The 24,197-nt window shown below is 42.6% G+C and overlaps 1 protein-coding gene across 1 annotated transcript in view; it reads right to left on the bottom strand.

Moving 5' to 3' along the window:
* LOC147706218 (androgen-induced gene 1 protein-like) overlaps positions 1 to 24,197 on the bottom strand; it is a 186,514-nt gene that overhangs the window by 73,271 nt on the left and 89,046 nt on the right. Inside the window, exon 4 of the mRNA XM_086932645.1 lies at positions 22,944 to 23,059. Within this exon, the coding sequence (XP_086788771.1) occupies positions 22,944 to 23,059 (116 nt within the window). The remainder of the gene's footprint in view (positions 1 to 22,943; positions 23,060 to 24,197) is intronic.

Genomic DNA, 24,197 nt, shown 5'->3' on the forward strand with positions numbered 1-24,197 from the left:
CCCAAATGTGACAGATATTCTGTACACCAAATTGCAAATACATTTTAACCTGTGGCCTTTTCCATAAGGTGGATTGGCTATATATCCCATTTGTGACCAAGTGTTGGACTTGACCCTCTCTGCAGGGCCATGCTCTAACGTTGTCTTCATTCTCCTGTTTTTCGGAAGCCGTTTTTGTTGCCTTTCAGGTCTGTATGCACAATACCCTGCTGACCAGTGCTAAAGTGCTTGTGCTCTCTCCTTTAAACATGGTAGAGTTGGGTAACACCCAATGGGCACCTTTAATTTACTTTTTAAGTCCCTAGTAAAGTAGTACTACTTGTACCCAGGGCCTGTGAAATTAAATGCCACTAGTAGGCCTGCAGCACTCATTGCGCCACCCATTTAAGTAGCCCTTTAAGCAAGTCTCAGGCCTGCCATTGCACCCTATGTGTAGAGTTTTAAACTGCCATTTTGACCTGGCAAAATAAACCTTTTGCCAGGCCTTTTTAATACACCTAGGCCACTCCTAGGGGAGGCCCTAAACGGCTCATAGAGCAAGAAGCAGTGTATTTAAAGAGTTGGAAATGTACTTTTAAGTTTTACATGTCCTGGTAGTAAAAAACTCTTAAATTAGTTTTTCACTACTGCAAGGCCTGCCTCTCCCATAGGGTAACATTGGAGTTACCTTATTACATTAAATAAGCTGTTACTTCCAATTGGGAGCAGGTAGATAGATAGATGGAGTTTGGTGTCTAAAGAATTGTAATTCAAAGCCCTCGTTAATGATAAAGTTCGATTTTTAGTCACAATTCTGAAAATGCCACTTTTAGAAAGATGGCATTTTCGTGCCCTAAACATTTGGCGCCTGTTCCTGGGTCACGTGACTTGGTGTAACAGCTTGCAGTTGGTCTTTGTGTATTGCTCTCAGACAGTGAGACAGAGAGAAGCTAGGTGTTGGCAGGATGGGCCATGCGGAGTTAAAGGTCACAAAGGGTGTATCACTAGTCTTTTGCAACCCCAGACACGCAGGACAGGGAGGAAGGAGATGCCTGACATCTCAGGGAAGTTAAAACCTCTAGAAGCTTCTCCCACTTCAAAAATAGCACCAGGTATTATTATTGGACCTCAGACATAGACTCTTTAGTATATTTCTGGACCTTTGGACTCTACAAGGAAGAAAATCTGCTTTGCTACTGAAAGGACTGCCACTCTGCTGGACTGCTGCGCTCTGACCTGGGTGAGAGGGACTGGACCTGTACCTCTAAATCCAGGACCCCAGAATTACTCCAAGGGCTAGTTGGCTGGCCTCCTGACTAGAAGCCCCAGGGACAAAAAAGGTTTCCAACAACCCTGACTCAGCACCTGGACCCTACCATCTGTGAGTTCTGCTCGCCCATCTATAGATTCAGCAGCACTGCTGTATCTCTTCTGTGGCGTGGTGCATTTACTGCACAACCGCCACATCACCTTTGCTGCTTGACACATCACCCTTGAAATCAATGCATTGCCTCTGCTGCACAAACTTCCCCAATGCAAGGACTTTGCATTGCCCATCGCAGCCCATCGGAACAGCTGTTGCGTGGCACATCTCGAAGCAAGGATATTGCCTAGCCCAACGCAGCCCAGTGGAATCGCCGCTGGGCAACGCATCTACATGCAAAGACATTGCAGCTCCCTGTAACCATTGCTGTGTGATGCATCTCCTGGCCCGGACCTCGCATCGCCCCTGCTGCGAACCCATCCTAAATGCAGGATTCCCTATCTCTTCAAAACCCGGATTAAGGTACTGTGTTCAGCGGCCTCACTGGGTCCCTGTACTTGTGGCTCTGTCCCTTCCAGACCGACCAGATAATCACAGTTGGCATTTGGTGCTATTTTCACCTAAATCTTTAAAATTCCATATCTACAGTTCTACTGCTTGGATTTTTGTTGCCTGGCCATATTTTATTTATTAAAATGTACTCTATTTTACTCATTTTTTGTGAAGTGTTGCACAAATACTTTAAACATTACCTCTAAGTTAAGCCTGACTGATCTGTACATAGCTACCAGCGGCTTGAGGGCAGGTTAACTTGGGGTTTGCTTGTGACTTTAGACCTGAGAAGGATTGTGGTAGCGGCTTCAGTAGGTTTTCACCCCCTCAAACAGTAACCAATTTCTTACACTGAGTAACCCTTCTGCTAAACTATAAATCAGGCCTATAATCTCAAGAAAACAGCAACAAATTGGAACATTTTGGAGTGATGTTATACAAGTGGCTAGCAACCCAAGAGCTGCTAGCCTCTTGTCTAACATCACCCCGAATTGTTCCAAATTTTAACTGTTTTCTCATAGGCCAGACGCAACAGAATGCTGATGAGAAGCATTGCGCTAACCCATTATTTATTTTATTTATTTATTTATAAAGGGCCACATTTCTAAACAATGTGAGGAGGGGTAATGCCTGATGAGAAAGGTTATACATGTTAAGCATCACACTGGATGCAAACTAAGATTCAAATATGTTTAATTATCCACATGGACTGTGACACAGAAAGATGAAGAGTAGAAAGAGTGCAGCCGACTCCTGGAATGCTCTACAAATTCTCCAAGTGGAAAGACCAATGGTGTGGCTAAATAGTACAGCCTGTCTTGAGATATTATTGATTGGGACATTGCATCACCTATTAATGTTTGGAGTAAATGCTTGCCATCACTGTAGATAAACAAATTATTGGCAAATAACAATAGTATAATATTGTCAAAGCTGCACCCTTGAGACAAAACCATTTCTTTACTATACACAGGTTCTGCTGGTCTCCTGTGATAATAGCAAATTTAATAACTACAATATGCCTAAAATGTCAACATCTTATAGGAATTCAGTAAGTGAAACATTTCTGAAATCTTAAATAGACAGTGGTAAGCAAATCCATGACTTGTTTTGTAGATTCACTCAGTATTTTATACAGCCAACTAAATGAAAACCTGATTTTGCTGGCTAGGCAGCAGATATGTAGTTATTGGATAAAGGCCTTTCCATCTAGTCTTAAGATTGGGAAAGAGCTGGGAAATTTGTCTACAGGATGGATAAAACGTGGTTCTGTATGGCTATACATTTCATCGTCTTCAAGTCCAATGACAATGCCCTAAATTTTAAAGATCCCAAAGGTATTTTACCTAAAGAGACCTGTGAAAACGTGGGCTCGGCCGCGTCTTGACTAATCAGTGAATTTCCCAATTGAAGTCCTCGAGTGGGACATAGAGGGACATTTGACTTTTTATTAAAGACAACTCCTCCTCAGTCCCCATCCACGGACATTAAAGAAGGTCCTTTAGATAGCAAAAAGGGTAGAAAATGCCACAGAATGTGAGGCTGAAATCAAGAAGAAAAATTAAAGAAGGATGTGAATATTGTAGCTATCAAGAGAGGTGAAACCACCGGAGGGGAGCAAATCAAGTTCAAAGGGCAGAGTTACAGATGCAGGACTGTGGGACATATGGCTTTTTGAGGTATGAATGTCAAGTAGATCCACATGCAGTGCATACATTTTATAGCACTATCCAATATTAGTGGAGGAGGGAGATATGCAAATAATTGTTTAAGCATGTTTTGTCTCACCTGTGCCTATTTCCTTGCATGAGTATCTATTATTATTATTATTATTTAAAATTTTATATAGCGCGCAGTTACCCTAGGGCATCCCAGCGCTATGCAGAAGTGACGATAACCATGTGGGTGTCATGAAAATGTCTTATAGTGTGACATTGCTTACATAAGCTACTGCAGCCACTTTATTTGCTTGTGGAGTGTGCATTTGGCATGCGTGTAAGCCTGTGACCACTAATGAACAGCATAACTGAACAGTTTAACCTAGTCCTCTTGCTATTGCTTCGGAGTCTTGCAAGTAATACTTTGAAGCCATCTTAACATCCAGTATATAGAGAGCAATTACAACTTGTTTTTTGGTAGCTGGAAGAATGCAGGTCAGTAAGAGAATGGATGTATGTGAAATCGTGACACCAGTTTTGAAACAGAAGTGAGGACTATTTCTTATTATGGGTGAGATATAATATTTACTGCTTGCAAAATACTGGTTGCAATTTGTGACTAGTAAATCATTTTCTAAATGGACCTATCTATAAATAGCCAATTTGGAAAACTTTATGTCTTTTTAATAAAGTAATCTTTTTATTAAATGTCCCTCCATTTTCCGTAGAGGAAACAGGACTGCATCTAAAAAACAAATGTTTCTTTTTGTTAAAAGTTTGAGAATCGACAGTGGTCCTGTGGATCACGGTCACCAACCAAATACACTTAACATTGACGAAAGGGAAGAGGACCAAAGGGACCAATTCCCTTTTGCGAAAGGGTTACCACTCAACTTGTGGGTCAGTAAATTTTCAATTTATTTTACACTTTATATGTCTGCTACTTCAGAGTCTTTGATATTTATAGAAACGTTATGAATATTAGATTTGAAATTGTACGACCATCTAAAGAACATATTGTATGCCATACGTTGAAGGTACGGGGTTTATCATTATCATAAGAATGTTTCTATGTAGCCTCTTTTTGAATATATTCTATCACTATTCTTGTTTTTTTAACAAAACATGCTAACTGTTTAACTTGGTGATCATGCTCAAACAAATACGTTTGCAGATAAATATTGTTGGTTGTATTATAATTAGATTTTTGGATGTTTAATGGATTTGCTTATAGGCTGTGTTTTGAGGGAGTAATCATGTACATGTCTTTGTAAGAATGAAAGTTTGTAGTAATGTTCGTTTCATTTTATGCATTGTCATTGATGGGTTCAGGCTCATTTTTTAAAACTATATTTGCATGTCATTTTTAATAGCCCTGAAGAAGTCTCTTGGGAGACGAAACGCGTTGGCTATGATAATTTATTTATGGAACATTAAAGAAAAAATCCTTTTATGAAAAACAAAGAGTAACTTCGCCTAGAAATATACATCCTGGATCTAGACTTTTCTTTATGCGCCAATTGCTTTTGAACTTTGATGTGACACGCTTATATCCTATATGGTGCGTACAATGCAAAGGGCATTTGGTAATCTCCAACTCCAAATTAGAGCGTTTGCCACCATACTAGAGTGGCCATACAACTTTTTCTAAGTACCTGAACTTATGGTTCCTGAATATATAGTACTTGAAACTTACTCTGGGAAGAGAGGTGACTGCAATCAGGAAGGCTCGTTTGAATGTGAGGTGATCTGGTGCAATATCTCTTCTTTTGGTATTTTCGGTAGATGCAAGAACAATGTTTGGCAGGCACAGTGATTTGCGATAATGATCAGTGTCTTATGTGTCTGTCTGCATTTGTTGACCACACACGGTATGGGTGATAGCGGTGGTAAGGTAGGCACATTTTCAGTATTAATTTATCGATTGTGCATCCCCTTGGACTGGGAACGTGGATACCTGGAATTGAAGTCTGGGTATTTTCCATCTTTATGTCTGGTGATCCCCATGCATTGAGGATTAGGTCTTCTACCTCCCGAATTAATACCAATCCCTGGGATGCTTCCCCCTGTCTGCTCAGCTTGTCCATGTCTATGTGTTGCTCTCCACTAATAGAAGTAGTTAGAGTCACACCCTATTCCATCAGCAACCTTTCCAAAGGCTATCAGCTTCATGGAGCCAACAGCTTACTTCTTAAATACTGCAAAAATGCCAAAATAAATATGCCACCACTAAGCCTATGTTTTTGCTGTTTGTCCATATTCCTATTTAACATTGCAGTGGTGTTGCCAGTTTTGATTGAAGAGGCTTCACTTTTACTTATGAATCAAAAACGTTTAGAACTATTGTTGAGTCCACTGGCCTCTGATCTTGAGTTTGTCAATGTGTGCACACCACACCATATATAATGCATCTGTGATGATTGTTAACGAGGGCACCTAGTCTACAAAGTGCCTGCCTTTTGCCATGTCCTCTTGTGACCACCATTACAGCTCCTTTGCATCTTGTTTGTTACAACCACTATGTCATCCAAATCCATTGCTGACTTGGACCACTGATTTGTGAGCCACTCCTGTGTAGGTATCATATGGAGTCTGTTATGAGTGGTATTAAGGGCATGCAGGATGTCCATACCCAGTATTTTCATTACTGTCCTCATTGTCAGAGGCAAACATGTTCTTCTAATTCCAGACCTCTTTTTTGAATAATTCCATTTCCTGATTGTTTTCAACTACTCTGCTCCAAGGAATATCTTTCTCAAGAGAGGATAGGAGAGAATTTCTCTTCATGATGATTGTTAACCCCAATGAGTATAATGTCTAGGTGAACTTGTTTGTGTTATTGTGTAAGGATGTAATTATTTCTGCCTTATCAGCCACTCATCGAGGTAAGGGTACACGTGAATCATGTGGTGCTTAGACAACTGTTAAACATTTTGTGAACACCTTTGCAACAAATTTGTTCTAACGGGTAACACTGAGTTGGTAACGTTTATCCCCATCACAAACATGAGACATTTCAGCTGTTCTAGGTTGATTGGGATGAAGAAATATGCATCTTTGAGATCTATTGTTGCTAGGTATTCTTCTTCTTCCTACACAGGGTTTACTTACTGTAGAGTTGTTATTTTGAATCTTACTGTTTTAACATCTGTTTAGAAGCCTTAGATCTAAAATGGGTCTTAGCGTTAAGTTGTGCACTGGAAAAACACAGTAAATGGAGTAAATTTCCATGATGCAATCCTTTTTGCATAAGTCCTATTTTTTGACAACAGTTCCTGCGTCCTTTGTGGGAGAAGATCTTTTTGATATTTTCTACATGACTTGTGGTAGATGTAGTGGTTTTCCTCCCAGTTCTCTGCAATAACCATGTTTTATTATGTTCAGTATCCACTTGTCTGACGGGATTATCTGCCAGTCTTGCAGAAAAACACTTATTCTGCCCAAGACAGGAGTCATGTGATCGCAGGCACTCTTGACCCAGTCATTTGTTTAGCCCCTTCCCTCTGGGGCCTGAATCTTCCTCTATCTTTGGAGTGAAAAGTATGCTTATTTTGGCTTGTCTGCCTCATCTGAGAAGTAGGCTATTACCTCACTGAATTTGGTAGCCTAGGAAAGAATGGCAATGGAATTGCGTTTGACTCTGGCTACTTCTATTAGTGGTTGTATCTCTTCTAAAGGGACTCTTTCTTAGTAATGCTCCCATCGCTTAGTCAGAGTCATTAGCCTTTTTAATTTGTTTTAGGAAATCAACCACAACTCTTTCACATAATCATTCCCCTTTTAAATGTGTGATGTTGATTTCCTGTACTTCAGGTCTAAAACCTGATATTTGGTGTCAGGTGTATCTTTTGAGCTTTGTGCCTCTGTATATTTGTCTGTTGTCAGTTTTGAGCACATATTTGAAACTACTTTCCATTCCTGTATAATCTATTTTGCCCTGTTCATAAATGCTTTAGGGAGATGTTGAATAATCTTCTCGGTTTCCTCCCACTGCTGCTGTCTGTACCTATCTATTGAGAAGTGCATCATAGGTCACAATTGTCTACTGAGTAGCTGCTGTCTTAATTTTACTCCATACATTGTCCAGTTTTTTGCTGACCTTCAAGCAGGCACAATATACATCCAAACACATACAGTAGTAGACTCACAACAACCATAACATAGCAATACACAGATGCCAAAACAGCTAACACCACAAACCCACACAGCCACCAATTACCAATGTAAAACACCGTGAGTTCAAGAACTTAGCCTTACAATTACATTCTATAACAATCTTACAAACAAAGTAAATGAAGGATATAAACACATCACATCACAAACCTACTCCTGTAATAACAACCATCACCATCAATAATCAACCATCTTGTATCAACACAGCTACAACTATGCATCAATACAACTAGCATTCAAACAACCACATACAGACCATTGAGTCTGCACACATACACCTTCACCACCACCATTATATGCCAGAATGCCAGCAATAATGTCTGCACACAGCTGCTATTTTTCTATGCTCAGGAGTCATTTCAAAATCCTTACCACAACATCATAAAGCAGGTCACACAAGATGTATTAGGTATTAACAGTAGTGGGAGTTAAGGCTGGGTTGGCACATGAGGTGAGGGTAATACCTATATAACAAAAAAGAGGAGTACCACCATAAAAGGCTCAAAGAGCGATTTTGGTGGGATGGTTTTCAGTGGAAAAAGAAGAAAGTCCTTCTTTGGTTTAATAAACCCCTCACTCACCGACCTAGTCGGTGACATGCTTCATCATCGGGGTCCACCTTGACAGCCGAGTGCCATCAAGGTGTGCTGCGACACCTGGAATACAGTGGAGCTGGTATATGAATGATGAGTGCAAGAAAAAAGTAAGTGTGTTAAAAATTGTCCTTGGAAATTACCGTTTTTTCGTCAGGACCACAAAAGAGGAAGTGGGTGGTCAGGGCACACTAACGCCCTGCCATACCTAAATTCCTTAGTTGACCTGTTAACAAAATCTGTTACAGGGTGAAAAAGCTGTAACCCGGGTGTGGTTACGCTCAAAGTAAAAAAAGACCTGTAGGGGGGAGAAAGAGAATAAGTCACAAGAAAACTCGTTACGTGCCTGCTTCGTAGTGAAGTGACGAAATCTGCTGTCTCTGTGAACATCCCACACAGAATTAATGCGGACTATTTTAGTGCAGTGTGCTGCTCAATTACATGGAAATAACGTATTGGCACAATACAGCCATTATGGCTACCTGGCACACCTATCAATAGTTGTGTGCTTTGTAAAAAAGATCCGTGATTTTTTCACTCGCATCCGATAATTATAGGTGCGTGGCTAGGCAACAATCATATCCTTACAAGTGAAAGGAGTAACGACGTGCTATTGATTCTTCTTGATCCAACCGAGACAATACAAGACAAACACAACATACAACACACAGTATGCTCGAATGGTGCTTACTCCTAAATCAGGGTCATTAGGCTACACGGGATTAGAGGGAAGGGCAGACGAAGCAATAGAGGACAAAACTTTTGGCCTAATTTCAATCCGCCAATGTTTCAAGGCCCCTACAACCAATCATCACATTATCCAATGTACGAATGGCAACCTCCATTTCAACCACATTTCCAACCGCCCCCATTTCAACAAAACAAATTTCGGCCTCCTTTTTTTCACAGGGGCTGACGGGGAAGAGGAAAAAACAGACAACCAAATCAGGTACACTGAGAGGAGGACGATCCAGTGAGGAATCGGACAAAGAGCAAGGCAGGGCCCAGCAATGCGAGACCCTAGTAACAAATCTATCCTCTAGACCACTATCAACCACAGAGGAGAGTATCTTGAATAAGGGACTGGGTTTTGTCCCAACAGCCCGTTTGGTCAAATTCCAATTACATTGCGAATTGGCAGGTTTTTTCAGAAAGCTAAGACTTAGGGCCTTTTTTGAAAAGCAAGGCCTCCCAAAAGAAAACGAAGGTGTAAATGAAAGTGGATTAAGAGTCAAATCTACCTTCACGCCACCCCCACACACAACCCCGGTGGAATTGATCGCCTTCGAACAGGCCGTGTACAATGATGTTGAAAAAATGAAGGTTTCCACTCAATTTCATAACATGAGTAGAGCTGAGAACACAGCACTATCTGAACTACGAGCCTGTGAAGCCATCATAATAAAACCCGCCGATAAAGGTGGAGGGTTAGTGGTTATAGACATAACTGCATATCGTGAAGAATGCACACGACTTCTAAGTGACACCAGAAATTATCAGGTCCTGGAATCAGATCCCACCAATGAACTGAAAACAGAAATCCTACAACTAGTGGAAACCACAGAAGCCTCAGGAAGGATATCTAAACAAGAAGCGGATTACTTGTGTACCACAGAAGGGAAAATCCCATATTTCTATATCTTGCCCAAAATGCATAAGGGTAGGTTACCACCCCCAGGACGCCCAATTGTTTCGGGCATTGGTTCTTTACTAGAACCTTTGTCCAGGTTTTGTGATTTTTTCTTAAAGACTATTGTCCAAAATACTGCCTCGTATTTACAAGACACTAAAAGTTTATTGAACCTATTGCAAAATATGGTGGTTGATGAAAACACTATCCTACTAAGTTTTGACATTGAAAGTCTCTATACAAGCATGCCTCAAGATGATACTATCAAAGTCCTTGAAAACACCCTGAAAAACACTGACTGGTCATTCAACACACCCAGAGCTTTCATTCTGGAATGTGCCAAGATGGCACTAAAATGTAACTATTTTGAATTTGAAGGCACTCTCTATTTACAAACGGGGGGTACATCAATGGGCAGCGTTTTTGCCCCCAGCGTGGCTGGGTTGTATGTGTACGACTTTGAACAAAAGTTCATCTGGAATGATGCAAATCCCTTTCGTGAAAATTTGACATTCTGGAAACGTTACATCGACGACGTCCTAGCAATTTGGCAGGGATCAGTTGAACAATTGGACCAATTCATCATCTAGATAAACACCTGCGATGAAAACCTTAGATTCACGAACTGCTATGACAAAGAAAGAATTGTATTCCTTGATGTGGTCATCACCAAGGAGAGTAACCGGCTAGAGACAAGAACTCATTATAAACCCACCGCAAAAAACAATTTGTTAAGGTTTGAGAGTTTCCACCCTCGCCCACTCAGGGAAAACCTGCTGTGTGGACAATTTCTTAAGATTGGTAGAAATTGTAGTAAGCTCTCTGAATACAAAGAACAAGCCACTGATTTATCGACAAAACTCTTAAAGCGTGGATACCCAAATAAAATTGTAAACAAATGTCAGAAGAGGGCCAGAAATCAAGCCAGAAAGGCGCTCCTTGATGAGAGAACAACTATTGACAACTCTATACCGCTGACATGCGTAACCACGTTTAATGCAGTATCCAATCAAGTAACCAGGAGTATAAATAAACACTGGGCGAACATAAACACTGGAAACTTACATTGGGAAAAACCACTCTTCTCATTTAAGAAATCTCACAGTCTAAAGGACACTCTGGTCAACACCAGGCCCAAGACAAGGACCGCCCCTGTTAATCCTTCTATTACCAGAACCTGGGGCCTCCCTGATGTCACTGAACATTACCGCTGCGGAAACTGCAGCTTATGCCATCTGACGAGAAATACAAAAACATTGGACCTTGAAGCCGGAAAAGTATGGAGACAAATTTCCCATACAAACTGCAATAGCAGTAACGTGATCTACTTGATTGAGTGTACATGCAGGAAGCAGTACGTAGGAATGACTACCCGCAAGGTGAAGCAATGGATATGTGAACACCGCAGCACGATCCGCTGCAGAAAAAGTGCGACCAGGTTAACAGACCATTTTCTAGAGAACAATCATACACCAAATGACATGATATGGACAATCATCGAACAGATAACACCTGGACCCAACCTACAGAAACGTCTGTATGAAAAAGAACAGAGATGGGTCTACAGACTATCAACACATATCACTGGATTAAATGATAATATCCCATGGTCTAATGTCCTATAACTTGCATCTCTGAAACTTTGTTGCTTTCCCTCCCGCTTCTGTCTGGCCAATTTAACACAAAATAAACCGCCCTCTCGGTTTATTGATCATTTAACATTAATATAAACCTAGCTTGCCCCTTCACATTACTGTCAAAAACACTTCTATTCTGACTGCCCTAATACAGCACAGCCTTAATTGAGGCTGCCCAAGAAAAATCCTCTATGCCTATTGACTAAGAGGGTTTCTATTCCCCTTGAGCTCTCATACCTACTGCCCGTGCAGTTCATATAGCCCTAACTAATACTTATGTATTGGTTCAGCAAGGGTTATTATTATATACCCCTTTTTTATTATTACTCTAGGGAGCGTCATTTTTCTTTTTTTCTTTTCATCCTACAAATTAAGCAGCTTCTTCTGAATATACATTACCAAGGCGATCGCTTTACTTTTTGGAGCATCAGCCGTAATTTTAGAGCTAATCCTGGCACCTTCTAACTTCAACGCTCCTTTTTTTGTATCTCCTAACGCGGTATCGTTTTCTTTACTATAGCAACGCCCCTGTGTGAACCCCACAGGCTACCGTACCGCTCCTTCTGGGAGCGCCTGACGTCATCACGTTCAGGAGACCACGCCCACCTCGACCCCGATGGCGGCAGTCTGAACCCGCTTCACTATGCGTTCTCACCACGGGCGCATGGAGGGGCAAACGAGGTATACCGCTTGACCGTACCACTTGAAAACTGTAAGTAGAAAATTGAATTCCCTGGATGAAACGCGATTCCTTCCGTTTCTTCGTTTGAATTTTTCCAGTACCCTCTGCAAGTCAACCCGGAACTAAGCATCTTCTCCCTTTCATTGCAGAATATGTTTTCCAACAGTGGCCACCCTTCCCTCTAATCCCGTGCAGCCTAACGACCCTGATTTAGGAGTAAGCACCATTCGAGCATACTGTGTGTTGTATGTTGTGTTTGTCTTGTATTGTCTTTGTTGGATCAAGAAGAATCAATAGCACGTCGTTACTCCTTTCACTTGTAAGGATATGATTGTTGCCTAGCCACGCACCTATAATTATCGGATGCGAGTGAAAAAATCACGGATCTTTTTTACAAAGCACACAACTATTGATAGGTGTGCCAGGTAGCCATAATGGCTGTATTGCGCCAATACGTTATTTCTATGTAATTGAGCAGCACACTGCACTAAAATAGTCCGCATTAATTCTGTGTGGGGTGTTCACAGAGACAGCAGATTTCGTCACTTCACTACGTTGCAGGCACGTAACGAGTTTTCTTGTGACTTATTCTCTTTCTCCCCCCTACAGGTCTTTTTTTACTTTGAGCGTAACCACACCCGGGTTACAGCTTTTTCACCCTGTAACAGATTTTGTTAACAGGTCAACTAAGGAATGTAGGTATGGCAGGGCGTTAGTGTGCCCTGACCACCCACTTCCTCTTTTGTGGTCCTGACGAAAAATCGGTAATTTCCAATTCGGTTTGAAACATGTAGACCTTTCACTTATCTACAGATACACACGGTCATAATTAGCCTATTATTGTATCTACACACACGTTTTCAATATTGTCCAGTAGTCTTAAGAATAAAATATTTCTCCTACAAGTCATGCGAGGACAATTTTTAACACACTTACTTTTTTCTTGCCCTCATCATTCATATACCAGCTCCACTGTATTCCAGGTGTCGCAGCACACCTTGATGGCACTCGGCTGTCAAGGTGGACCCCGATGATGAAGCATGTCACTGACTAGGTCGGTGAGTGAGGGGTTTATTAAACCAAAGAAGGAATTTCTTCTTTTTCCACTAGAAAACCATCCCACCAAAATCGCTCTTTGAGCCTTTCATGGTGGTACTCCTCTTTTTTGTTATATAGATACCTAGCCAAGGGGACCAGGAGTACTTTCCGTCCACTCACGTGGATTAATTCCCTTTACTCTCTCCATTTGTTTATTGAATAGTGAGGGTAATACCTTCACTTGCAAATTTATAACATTTACAGTTTTTAAGGAGAAGTCACTATAAACATATGTCAACCTTAATTTCATTACAAGACCGGAGGCTACCATTATGCATATCACTCTTAATGCAGACCCAAGCAGCCTCATACCTCATAAAACAAAGGTTCCACAATAGAACATTAGCAAACAGATAAAAGGCATGAGCACATAACAATTAGCCTCATTTACGTGCGGCTCCAAGCAGATAGGTTCCTCATTTTATTAATCTTACTAATTATACTCAATGATTGTTTTTATATCTTATTCTGTCATTTCCTATTGATTGATAACCCTGCTGCATATTGATCTTTTTGCTGTGTATTTATTGTGCCTTATTATATGTTTCATTCCACTCCCTGACTCGGTCTCCCGACCTCCAATTTATGGAAGCCGACTCCCGACCTTGCCGATTTGTGTACCCATGTCAACCGGCCTATGTCTGCCCTCTGAACGCTCTGTTTCGCTGTTTCTGACTCGAAACCCCTCTCGGATTTACATCGCACAGGGGGCATCACTCACCTCACGCTTCACTTCTCTTTTACTCGTACTGATTGATTTGCTTAAGGACAACCTACTCTGCCCTTACTACCCCGCTACACCACGAGGCAGTACACAGGGTCTCCTCCGACAAGATCCTTCTCTTCTCCCCTCGGCACTTTCCTAATCGAGCACTGTTAGAGGAATGGACCTTGGCAATGCACGCGCAGCATCACTGCGTTGCCAAGGCTCCTTTCTTTCTCCCCGCTAACGCCCTACCGTTCGCTGGCAATAGCTGATCGCGCTCGAGCCCCTAGAGAGTTGCTCGATGCGCAGATCAGCTGTTTTTCTTCGTGCTAAGACTCGCTTTGTACCGCTAGTGAATCCTAAACCTAATTATCCTAAACCTAATTAACCATTTCTTGGCATAATATTCACTCCACTGAATGCTCTCTTTCCCGGGGTCTTCCATATCCTGTTTGGACCCTCTCCAACTCGCTTTTTCACCACCCTCCCTTTTTAGGTCTCGGCCTGCGTCGCACTGCGTAAGCAGCGGGCAGAGTCCGAGATTTTATGTTTTTTGCCTACAGTGGGGCTTGAACCCGCCCCTCTTCTCCATTGGCTGGCTTCCTAAACGGATACCAGCCATTGGAGGAGAGGAGCGTCACTCTGTTCAAGCCCCGTCTTTTTGCGATTCGGGGGCGTGTCTTTTGCAGTTTATAAGCCGTGACGTCATCCGTCACCCAACTGCTAAAAACACGCCCCCGAATCGTGAAAATGTCTGAGCTTTGCGGCAGCCATTTCATGCGGACCGCCGCCGGAAGAAGTCGTCCTGAGGTGAGTGCTTGTTTACTATAGGGATCACTTTCAGTGCCGCTTAGCACATGGCTCTTTTTAAAGAGGGTTGGGGGCTTCATGGCAAGAGAATGATTAAAAGTGCCTTTTACGTACCTCTTGGCACAAGGCCCCAACCCCTCATCACGTGGCGAGGTAGTTCTTGAAATTGACAGGTATGCGCTTGAGAAAATGGAGATTTTGTGGAAAAGAAGAATAAAAGCAGCGACCTTTGCACTATATCATCGTACGGAGAAGTAACTCATCCTTGTGCCCGCCTCGCCCTGCTTCCTTGCTTTCGTTTCTCCGTGAGCGTGTTTGTCGGGAGGGAAGGCTGCATGCGAGCAGCAGAGGCTGCGGCCAGGGCACAGACACTGCTCTCCCTCTGCGGGAGATGACCTGTGGGAGGCCCTCGGGGGGCTCAGATTACGAGGTAGAGGCCATAATTCAAGAAGAGGCTTTAGAGGCGGCGGCCCTCGGGGCAGAGGCAGGGGCCAGCAGGCAGCCAGAGGACCACCAATAGTTGCTGGGCCACCTCGTAGCAGATTTACAAGCACTTGTATCTCATACGAGGACTTCCGGTTTCAGGAATAACAACCCTGACCAGGTAAACATTAGATTACATCAAGGCGTGCACTGTGCTGAAGAAACAGGGCTCCTAGTTTCTCAGTCGACTGCTCATTTGTAACATTTCCGTCTGTGTGACAGTTTTCTTGTATTTTGTGCGGCACATCGAACGGACACTTAATCGTTAATTGAAGTATTGACCTGGAGCAGAGAAATAACCAGCAATCTTTGATATTACCGTAATTTGTGCATTAAATTACATTTAATCAGTCTAGTTGCTTCAAGAGGTTCCAGCATCACATCCAGCAGTGAAGTGATACCTTACAGAGTGACATACTTGACCGCTACAAAGTTCTCAGGTTTACCAACCAGTTCGATGCGTGAGTCTTCCTACCTGTAGTACTGAATTTATAATAAATTAAAAGGACTACAGGGACCAAATTCCAAATATAAAACCTGACATGGATTACAACCAATGGATGGAAGAGGGGGACTGGAAAGCTGTGTAACTGTCTCAACAGAAAATTACTAAAGTGCAGCATTTCTGGCACCATGAGTCCTAAGATATATCTCCAGACCAGCTAGCAACACCACCCAGCCCTCCGTCAAGCTGGTGCAACAGTCTGTACTTAAAAATGCACTCCATGCTTCTGGATTGCTGACACCCAGACTCGTTCGCTCCACGGCTGTGCGACATTCTGTTCCTGATAATGCTCTCTCATTTCAGGCTCCAGTAGCAAGACTTTCTCTAGTTCCCACAAGTCCCTTAAGCAGTTTTACGTCCCAATATTCTAACTGCACTGCAGGAGTACTCTTTCCTGTTATTCCGCAAGCATGCTCTCTTTTCAGGCCTCTACAGCACTCACTGTCACAGCAGTTTCTTCCTTAGGGTGCATTTAGCATTCTGTACACCAGCAGTCATAGAGAATCTCCTCTTCTCTGTGCTCATTATAGGTGACAACAGAGCACACAGCAAGACAGGCTGTGCCCTGGCAAGACTTTTGTCCTAGAGACTGGCTTTGATGTAGTAAGGTAATATGCGGGCACTGGACTATGTGGCTCAAGCTGGCCCTCTGCCATTACTTCAGGTGATATCTGATGAGACGCGCTCTGTTGCTGGGTATGTAAATATGTTATTATTTTGCTGCCTGTGTGGTTTCCTACAGGTGAGCTTCTGTCGAGTATGTGCTAGATACAAGCCCTTCTAAAATCCCTGGGCTACAATGGCATGTGCCGTTCTCGAAAGGGAACCTAAATACTTTTGACGAAGGATGTTCAATTCAGGGTTTAGAGGGTGCTGTACTCTCTGATGGTGCGGCAGTAAGGATATCAGATGTGAAAAACTCAAGAATGTGCAGAGTCAACAAGCAAGGGAGACTGAAAGTGCGGGAATTCACAAAGTAAAAGAGCTGTAGCGAGCTTACTTGGCGCTATACGTTAAGGCTGGGTAAATTCTAAGCTTTAGGATACCTGAACCTGTTGGAATAAATGTTGAGGTTTATTAATGCCTCCGTTTTTCTCCATGGTGCGGCCACAACTCCAGGTACCAAAATAAATTGTCTAATACTAAATCCACCACATTTCACCAGCATCAAAAACAAACCACCGATTCACAGAAGCACCTAGTGGCCATTCAGTTGGCAATGTGTGGTACACAAGTCAACTCGCTCAGAATCAACCCATTTACCCAACACTTATTCGCTCCCTCACCCACTGTTCACTCACATATCTGTCTCACCCACCGCCAATCATTCAATGATACCTTCACTCACTGATCCATCGATCCACCTCTTTTCATTTACCTAGCCACTCATTCACGAGATGCCACCTCACCCACCATTTCACTCAATTTCACACACCAAATCACTCATTAATTTTTCCTTACACACTTTTCTGGTGTGGGTTCCCATAAAGGAGTGGGAGGGGGCTTGTTCTGAATCAGTCCAAAAAGAGAGTGTGAAAGTAGACTTTTCTTACATAGAATTAGAATAGAATTGTGTGTGTGTGTGTGTGTGTGTGGCTCTGTCTGTGTGTGTGTGTGGCTCTGTGTGTGTGTGTGGCTCTGTCTGTGTGTGTGTGTCTCTGTCTGTGTGCGTGTGTGTGGCTCTGTCTGTGTGTGTGTGTGGCTCTGTCTGTGTGTGTGTGGCTCTGTCTGTGTGTGTGTGGCTCTGTCTGTGTGTGTGTGGCTCTGTCTGTGTGGCTCTGTCTGTGTGTCTGTGTGTGTGGCTCTGTCTGTTTGTGTGGCTCTGTCTGTGTGGGTGGCTCTGTGTGTGTGGGTGGCTCTGTGTGTGGGTGCAAATGCAATAGGTCTCGCATTTGCGAGCGATTAAGCTATTGGCATTGTAAATGACAATGCCATTTATTTATATGTTTCAAAAACAAAAACATACATAAAAATAATGTCATGAGCAATGCCAATAGCTCTAACTTTAACAATCTCGAGACCATTGCATTGTAAATGCTTGTTTTTTATTGCCCTGGCCTCAAATCATACAAAATTGAAGAAAAAAAATATATACAGGAGGTCATAAAAATAAAAATAAAAAAGGGGTAAAATATAATCCTTCATAGTCCTTACACTATGTCTGACAAAGACTCAGATGAGGCTAGCACCCCTGTATCTGATATTGGTAATGAGGCAATTAACAACCTAATTCACAAATAAATGAGATCCTGTATGTTCTCAACACTATCCCAGGTTATGGCCTCCAAGAGATCATTTCCCTCTGAAGAGGATGATACCACAGATTATAACCAGATGGACGAGAACAATCTCATCGAAATAAGGGGTAAGAAATCTAAAAAATATTGAGCCTACCACAAAGAGCACTACAGGAGGTATTGGCACCTTGAAATTTATGGGAGGTCTCCGCACCTTGAACATTTCAGGTGCCCTTAGCGGCACGACATTGAAAGGTGTCCTCAGCGCACAAAGTATATGGGCGTCCACCGCGGCACAAACTATCCAAGTGCTCAAAGTGATGATGGCCTCCAATTTGGACATGATGACAACTTTCATGCCGATGAGCATGACGATGATGCCTCTGAATTCCCGGATGAATATATCCTCGACCTAAACGAGAAAGATCTTGATTCCCAACTCTTTGAGGATAATCTGCCTTCCTCCTCAAAGACAGTATATTTGACCCCCTGGGAGAGGAGATGTTTTCTCCCCTTAATATCAAATATGCCAGGAGTTCAGAGTGGATCCCCTATGATCACGTTTGAAAATTTATTGCAAAATGGCTAAGAAATCCTCTGGAGAGGGAGACCCGCAATCTTTTAAGAGCTGAATGCTCTAGACCCTCAATCGAGGGGAGGGTTTGCCAGACCCCAAACCTCGACCCTGAACTAATAACATACCTTTTCAAACTTGGTAGGGATCCCAGAAAGGGTTTAGCGAGATCCCTTAAGATCTGCCAAGAAAGGGTCCTGGATGTTCTAGGACCTTTAGCTAAGATCATCGATGCTGATGAAGACAGCTATCTTAATGGCTCCCCATTGAACACCGATATGATTCGAGGTTGGAGTCAAAGGGCCTTAGTTTTGCTGGGCAACGCAAACGCAGGTCTTAATTCCGAGAGGAGAAGAGTAGTCTTAACTAAGATTAGTCCCAATTTGAGTGACTTAGCTGACAAGGAACCCTCTCTCAACCCTAAGGGTTTGCTATTTGATGAAGACCTAATTAAAAGCCTAGGTAAATACGTTCCTACCTTCACGGCATTGGACAAATCCCATCAGAACATAAAGAGGGTCTTCAATTCCAACAACCTTTTCGGGAGGGCCGGAAGAAGGGGCCAGTCTTCCGGCCGCTTCAACCGCAGGCCCTATTAGGGATCCAGAGGTTACTGTGGAAGAGGATACCAACCCCCTAATCAACCTCAATTCTACCCACCAAGAGGAGGGGGCTTCCGCTCAAGGGGCTTCAGAGCGAGAGGAGTGTCTGGCGACACCAACCATCAAAGTGAGTACTACAATTCTTTATCCTTCCCCTTCTTCTTCACCAAAGGTGGGAGGCAGACTAAAATTATTTTCTCAGAACTGGAAACTCATCACTCAAGACCCTTGGGTTTTAAATACCGTGGTCGGATTTGCTATGGATTTCACAGGAACTCCAATTCAAAATTCACTCCCCAGGGAAATTGCCCTCACTTTAGCTCAGGAGAAAATAATAGAGGAGGAGATCTCCTCAATGCTTCAGAAAGGCGCAATTATAGAAGTCCCTATGGACTTGCTGAGGTTTATAAGCACACTCTTCCTTGTAGAAAAAAAGGACAAAGGTTGGAGGCCCGTCATAAACCTGAGGGAGCTCAACAAATACCTTGTTTACAGACACTTCAAGATGGAAGGCATTCATCTTCTGAGAGACCTGTTGTTGGAAGGGGACTCGTTGGTCAAATTAGATCTAAAGGATGCCTACTTTACCATTCCAATGGCCGAGGAACATCAACCCTTCTTTCAGTTTATTTGGAAGAACCGTCTCTTTCAATTCCAAGCTCTTCCCTTCGGCCTGTCCTCAGCCCCTTGGTGTTCCACCAAGGTTATGAGAGCATTCGCCTCATCTTTAAGAGTAAAGGGTATTCGTCTTATCATATACCTAGACGACAACCTTATCCTGTCTCAAGATCACTCTCAAATTATTCAAGACCTGAAGATTGTTGTAAACCTTTTAGAGAACCTGGGATGTATCATAAACAAGGAGAAATCGATACTATCCCCCTCAAAGACTATGGAATTCCTGGGTTTCACGGTAGACACTATCAATTGCCTACTTCTTCTCCCAGAAGATTTCCAAAATCAGGAAAGAGATAAGACACGTCCTAAAACAACAAAATCTATCCTTAAGAGAACTAGCCAGGCTCCTGGGTCTTCTCTCTTCTTCTATTCAAGCTATCTTTCCAAGGCCCCTAAATTATCGAGCCCTTCAAAGAATAAAAGCAAGAGCTCTGAGATCAGGCCTCTGGTACAGAGATCGTGTTTACTTAAACCAGGAGGCCATTTTGGAACTGACCTGGTGGTTAGATAATTTGGACACCTGGAATGGCAGAGCAATCTTTGGTTCGGCGCCAGATTTTGTATTGGAATCAGATGCGAGCCTTCATGGCTGAGGTGCCTGTCTCCTAGATCAGAACACTGGAGGCGTTTGTTCTCAGGAAGAATCTTCCCACCATATAAATTACATGGAAGTACCCGCAGGTCTTTATGCCCTAATGAGTTTCAAACACTCTCTTCAAGGCAGATCAGTTATTCTGAAAATGGACAACATGTCTGCTGTCACCTACATAAACCCCTTGGGAGGTACTAAATCGGAAGACCTCTCAAACTTAGCCAAGAAACTTTGGCTGTTCTGCCTGGAACACAAGATCTCCCTGAGAGCGGAATATCTTCCGGGGAAATCCAACCTTTGTGCGGATTGGAACTCTAGGATCCTCCTAGACCACAGCGATTGGAAGCTCAACACCTCTGTATTCGATTCCCGCAACAACTTTCTAGCGGTAAACGCATTTCTCCAATCTTGGGAAGGGATGAGCGCTTATGCCTTCCCTCCATTTGCCATGATCTAGAGAGTCCTACAGAAAGTGAGACATCAACGCTCTTCCATTTTCCTGGAAACTCCCTTTTGGCCATCCCAAGCCTGGTTCCCCACTACCCTGGAGCTAACTTACGATCTTCCCTTCCTAATTCCTGCCCTTGCGGACCTCCTTACAGACATAGACGGTCAAATTCACCCTCTCGTTCAAACAGGGAATTTGAACCTTCTTACCTGGAGAGTGTCTGGAGATCCAATGATCTCGCAGGACTTTCGTCGACAGCTTCAACTCTCCCCAGTGAGTCATGGGCCCCTGTGTACAAACTACCAGTACAACAACATTTGGAAAGTCTGGTTTTGTTGGTGTGTGGAAAGGAACCTGGATTCTGTGGAAGCACCTACCGTTGATATAGTTAACTTTCTCGTAGAACATTTTGAAAGGGGCCTTAGTTAAACATCTATCAATTGTTATAGATCAGCTATTTCCGCAGGCCATTCTCTGATCAACAGTAAGACGGTAGGTAAAAATCCTATTATTTGTAGGGTTCTTAAATGTATTAGATAAAGGAGACCTCCTAAACCAAGATACCAATCCCTTTGGGATGTTAAATTAATTCTTGATCTTTTCTCTAGCTGGCCTGATAACTCCCTCTTGAACAGAAAGAACCTTTCCATTAAACTCACTACATTACTTTGCTTAATATCTTGCCGTAGGGTCTCTGATGTTAAAGCTCTTGATATCTCTTATAGATCCTATGGCATGTTTGGAGTCAAATTTGAAGTGTATAAAAGAACTAAGACTATGTCTGATTCTATCTTCTACCCACGTTTTGATCTATACAAAAAACTATGTGTTGTGGACTGTATGAAAGAGTACGATTTCAGAATGAATGCTCTTCGACCCTCTGGTGTGAATCAGTTACTTATCTCATTCGTTAAGCCTCACAAAGGTATTTCCTCTGCCTCTATTGCTAGATGGGTTAAGATTGTTATTAACCTAGCAGGTATCGATCTGAATGTTTTTAAACCACATTCTATCAGAGGTGCAATGGCCAGTAAGTCCTTCTGGTCCGGAGGTAAGTTGGATGATATTCTTAAAGCAGCTGATTGGTCTAATTATAGAACTTTTGCTCCACACTATTGTAAACCAATCGCTCATATGTCTGATGTTGTCTTACAAGGCTACCAACATGCATAATTGTAGCCTCCGGTCTTGTAATGAAATTGCGATTCTCCTATTACCATGACTAGAGAATCTGGATTTCATTAAAGACTCGGAGGCTAACATTATCCCTCCCACCCTTTCCCTTGGGTGGGTGTTTATACATTCAGTATACATTTTGTTATTTCTATTCTTTTGTGCTTATGTTTTGCGTATGTTTATCATATATGCTTAATTTTTTCTCTTACATGTGCTTCATCACCAATTTTTTTATCCTTCTTGGATTATTCATATTTTTTCTCTCCTTTTTTTCAAATAACCTCTCATAACTTCTTGGTTTTGTTCTTCAGATCAGTTCATTCAACGCTCATCTTTCTTCTCTTCATGATGGCTTAGAGATTTATTATCGACTCTTCTTAACCCTTTCCATGCTGATGACGAACCCCAGCCGTCATGCACTACGGTGCTCGTGTGCTGATGACGGCTGGGGTTCATCACGGACCACCCCTGTTCGTGCTGTTTACAGCACACCAGGGGAATCGCGGCCGCATGGAAAGGGTTAAAGTTTATGGGACTTCTTCTTCCTTTCACCACATTTAAAAGAGGCTAATTGCTATGTGCTCATGCCTTTTATCTGTTTGCTAATATTCTATTGTGAAACCTCTGTTTTATGATGTATGTGGCTGCTTGGGCCTGCATTAAAAGTGATATGCATAATGTTAGCCTCCGAGTCTTTAATGAAATCCAGATTCTGTAGTCATGGTAATAGGAGAACCGCAACTCTTTTTGGTCTTTTGCTTTTGGGGTATCTTATGCGCATAAATCCACACATTTGAAATTACATCGCATTCAGCCAAATAAACGTAACTACTTTCAAAGTTGTTTATGAAAGGATAAATTCTCACCAGGCCAGGTATGCAAAGCAAAAGATGCTAAGTGCCAGCAGCCCCTTCTTCTTACTGGGATACTCATGTGAACACACAAACAGTTCCATGAGGAGCAGAGGAAGTACTGTGGTATGCTGAAAACAAATGTACAGGAAAAGCATGTGTGAGACATAAGGATTAACATGAGGGGATTTCCTTTTCCTTTTTTTAACATTTTAAAATGTGGAGATGTCATTTAATGTAATTAGAATTGTGGAAGAAAAAAGAAAATGTCTGTGTGAGAGCAACCTTTTATGCTTTCAGTTAAAATGTAAGCCATTAACATAATTTGGTAAAAACTTCTGTAAAACGAGTTGCTGGGCACGTAGTGGCATATTTTCACTAAAGGCCCTTCTTCAGGAGAATTAGAAATGGTTTGCTTCTCCTTGCAACCCTATTCGGTGTTATGAAATTTCCTTCATGGAGAACAAGTTACTTAACTTCAGTAATGCTCTGTCTGGTAGAGACTCTTTCTAGCTGCAGATTTCCCACCTTTTGAATATTCACTAGGCCTTAGACTGGATTCGGAAACACTTCAGCAGTACATCTGCTCTCCAGCAGGCGGCAGCATCCAGCTCTGCACCGACCGCGTTTCTCTCTGGAAATGATGTGCAGAACCTACATAGATGTCACTCCTGTGTACTGAAATCAGTTGCTTTTGAGAGTGTCCCCGCCCCAGACGCAGAGACACAAAGCAAATTTAAGTGACCAGTGTACAGATTCCTAGACTTGGAATCTTATTATTGGTTAGGGATCAACTACAGAATGGGGAGGATGGAAGGGTCAGAGAGGAATCTGCGGCTAGATAGAGTCTCTCCCAGAAGAAGTGTTACCAAAGGTAAGTAACCTAGATTTTTGACAGAGACCTCTAGCCAACAGATGCCTCACCTTTTGAATAGATACCAAAGCAGTCCCTACTTGAAGGCGGGGCAGTGACTGTACTCAAACCATGAAGTCTTGCAGGACCGACGGGCAAAATGGCCCTATCGGTGAACATGACTGTCCAGACAATAGTGCATCGGGATCGTATAGAGAGACGCCAACACAGCCGCTTGACAATTGTCTAGGAGAAGGACATCATGTGCTACAGCAGAGGTAGCAACTTTGGCCCTGGTAGAATGAACACACAGTTCTTATGGAGGATGCTTTTTAGCTATTGTGCATCAGATCTTAATGAAGATAGCAATCTGCACAGCCTCATCTTTCTTCAATCCAGAGAACCCTACAAAGAGC

Source organism: Lissotriton vulgaris, chromosome 7 (assembly GCF_964263255.1).
Source record: "Lissotriton vulgaris chromosome 7, aLisVul1.2, whole genome shotgun sequence".
Classification (NCBI taxonomy): domain Eukaryota; kingdom Metazoa; phylum Chordata; class Amphibia; order Caudata; family Salamandridae; genus Lissotriton; species Lissotriton vulgaris.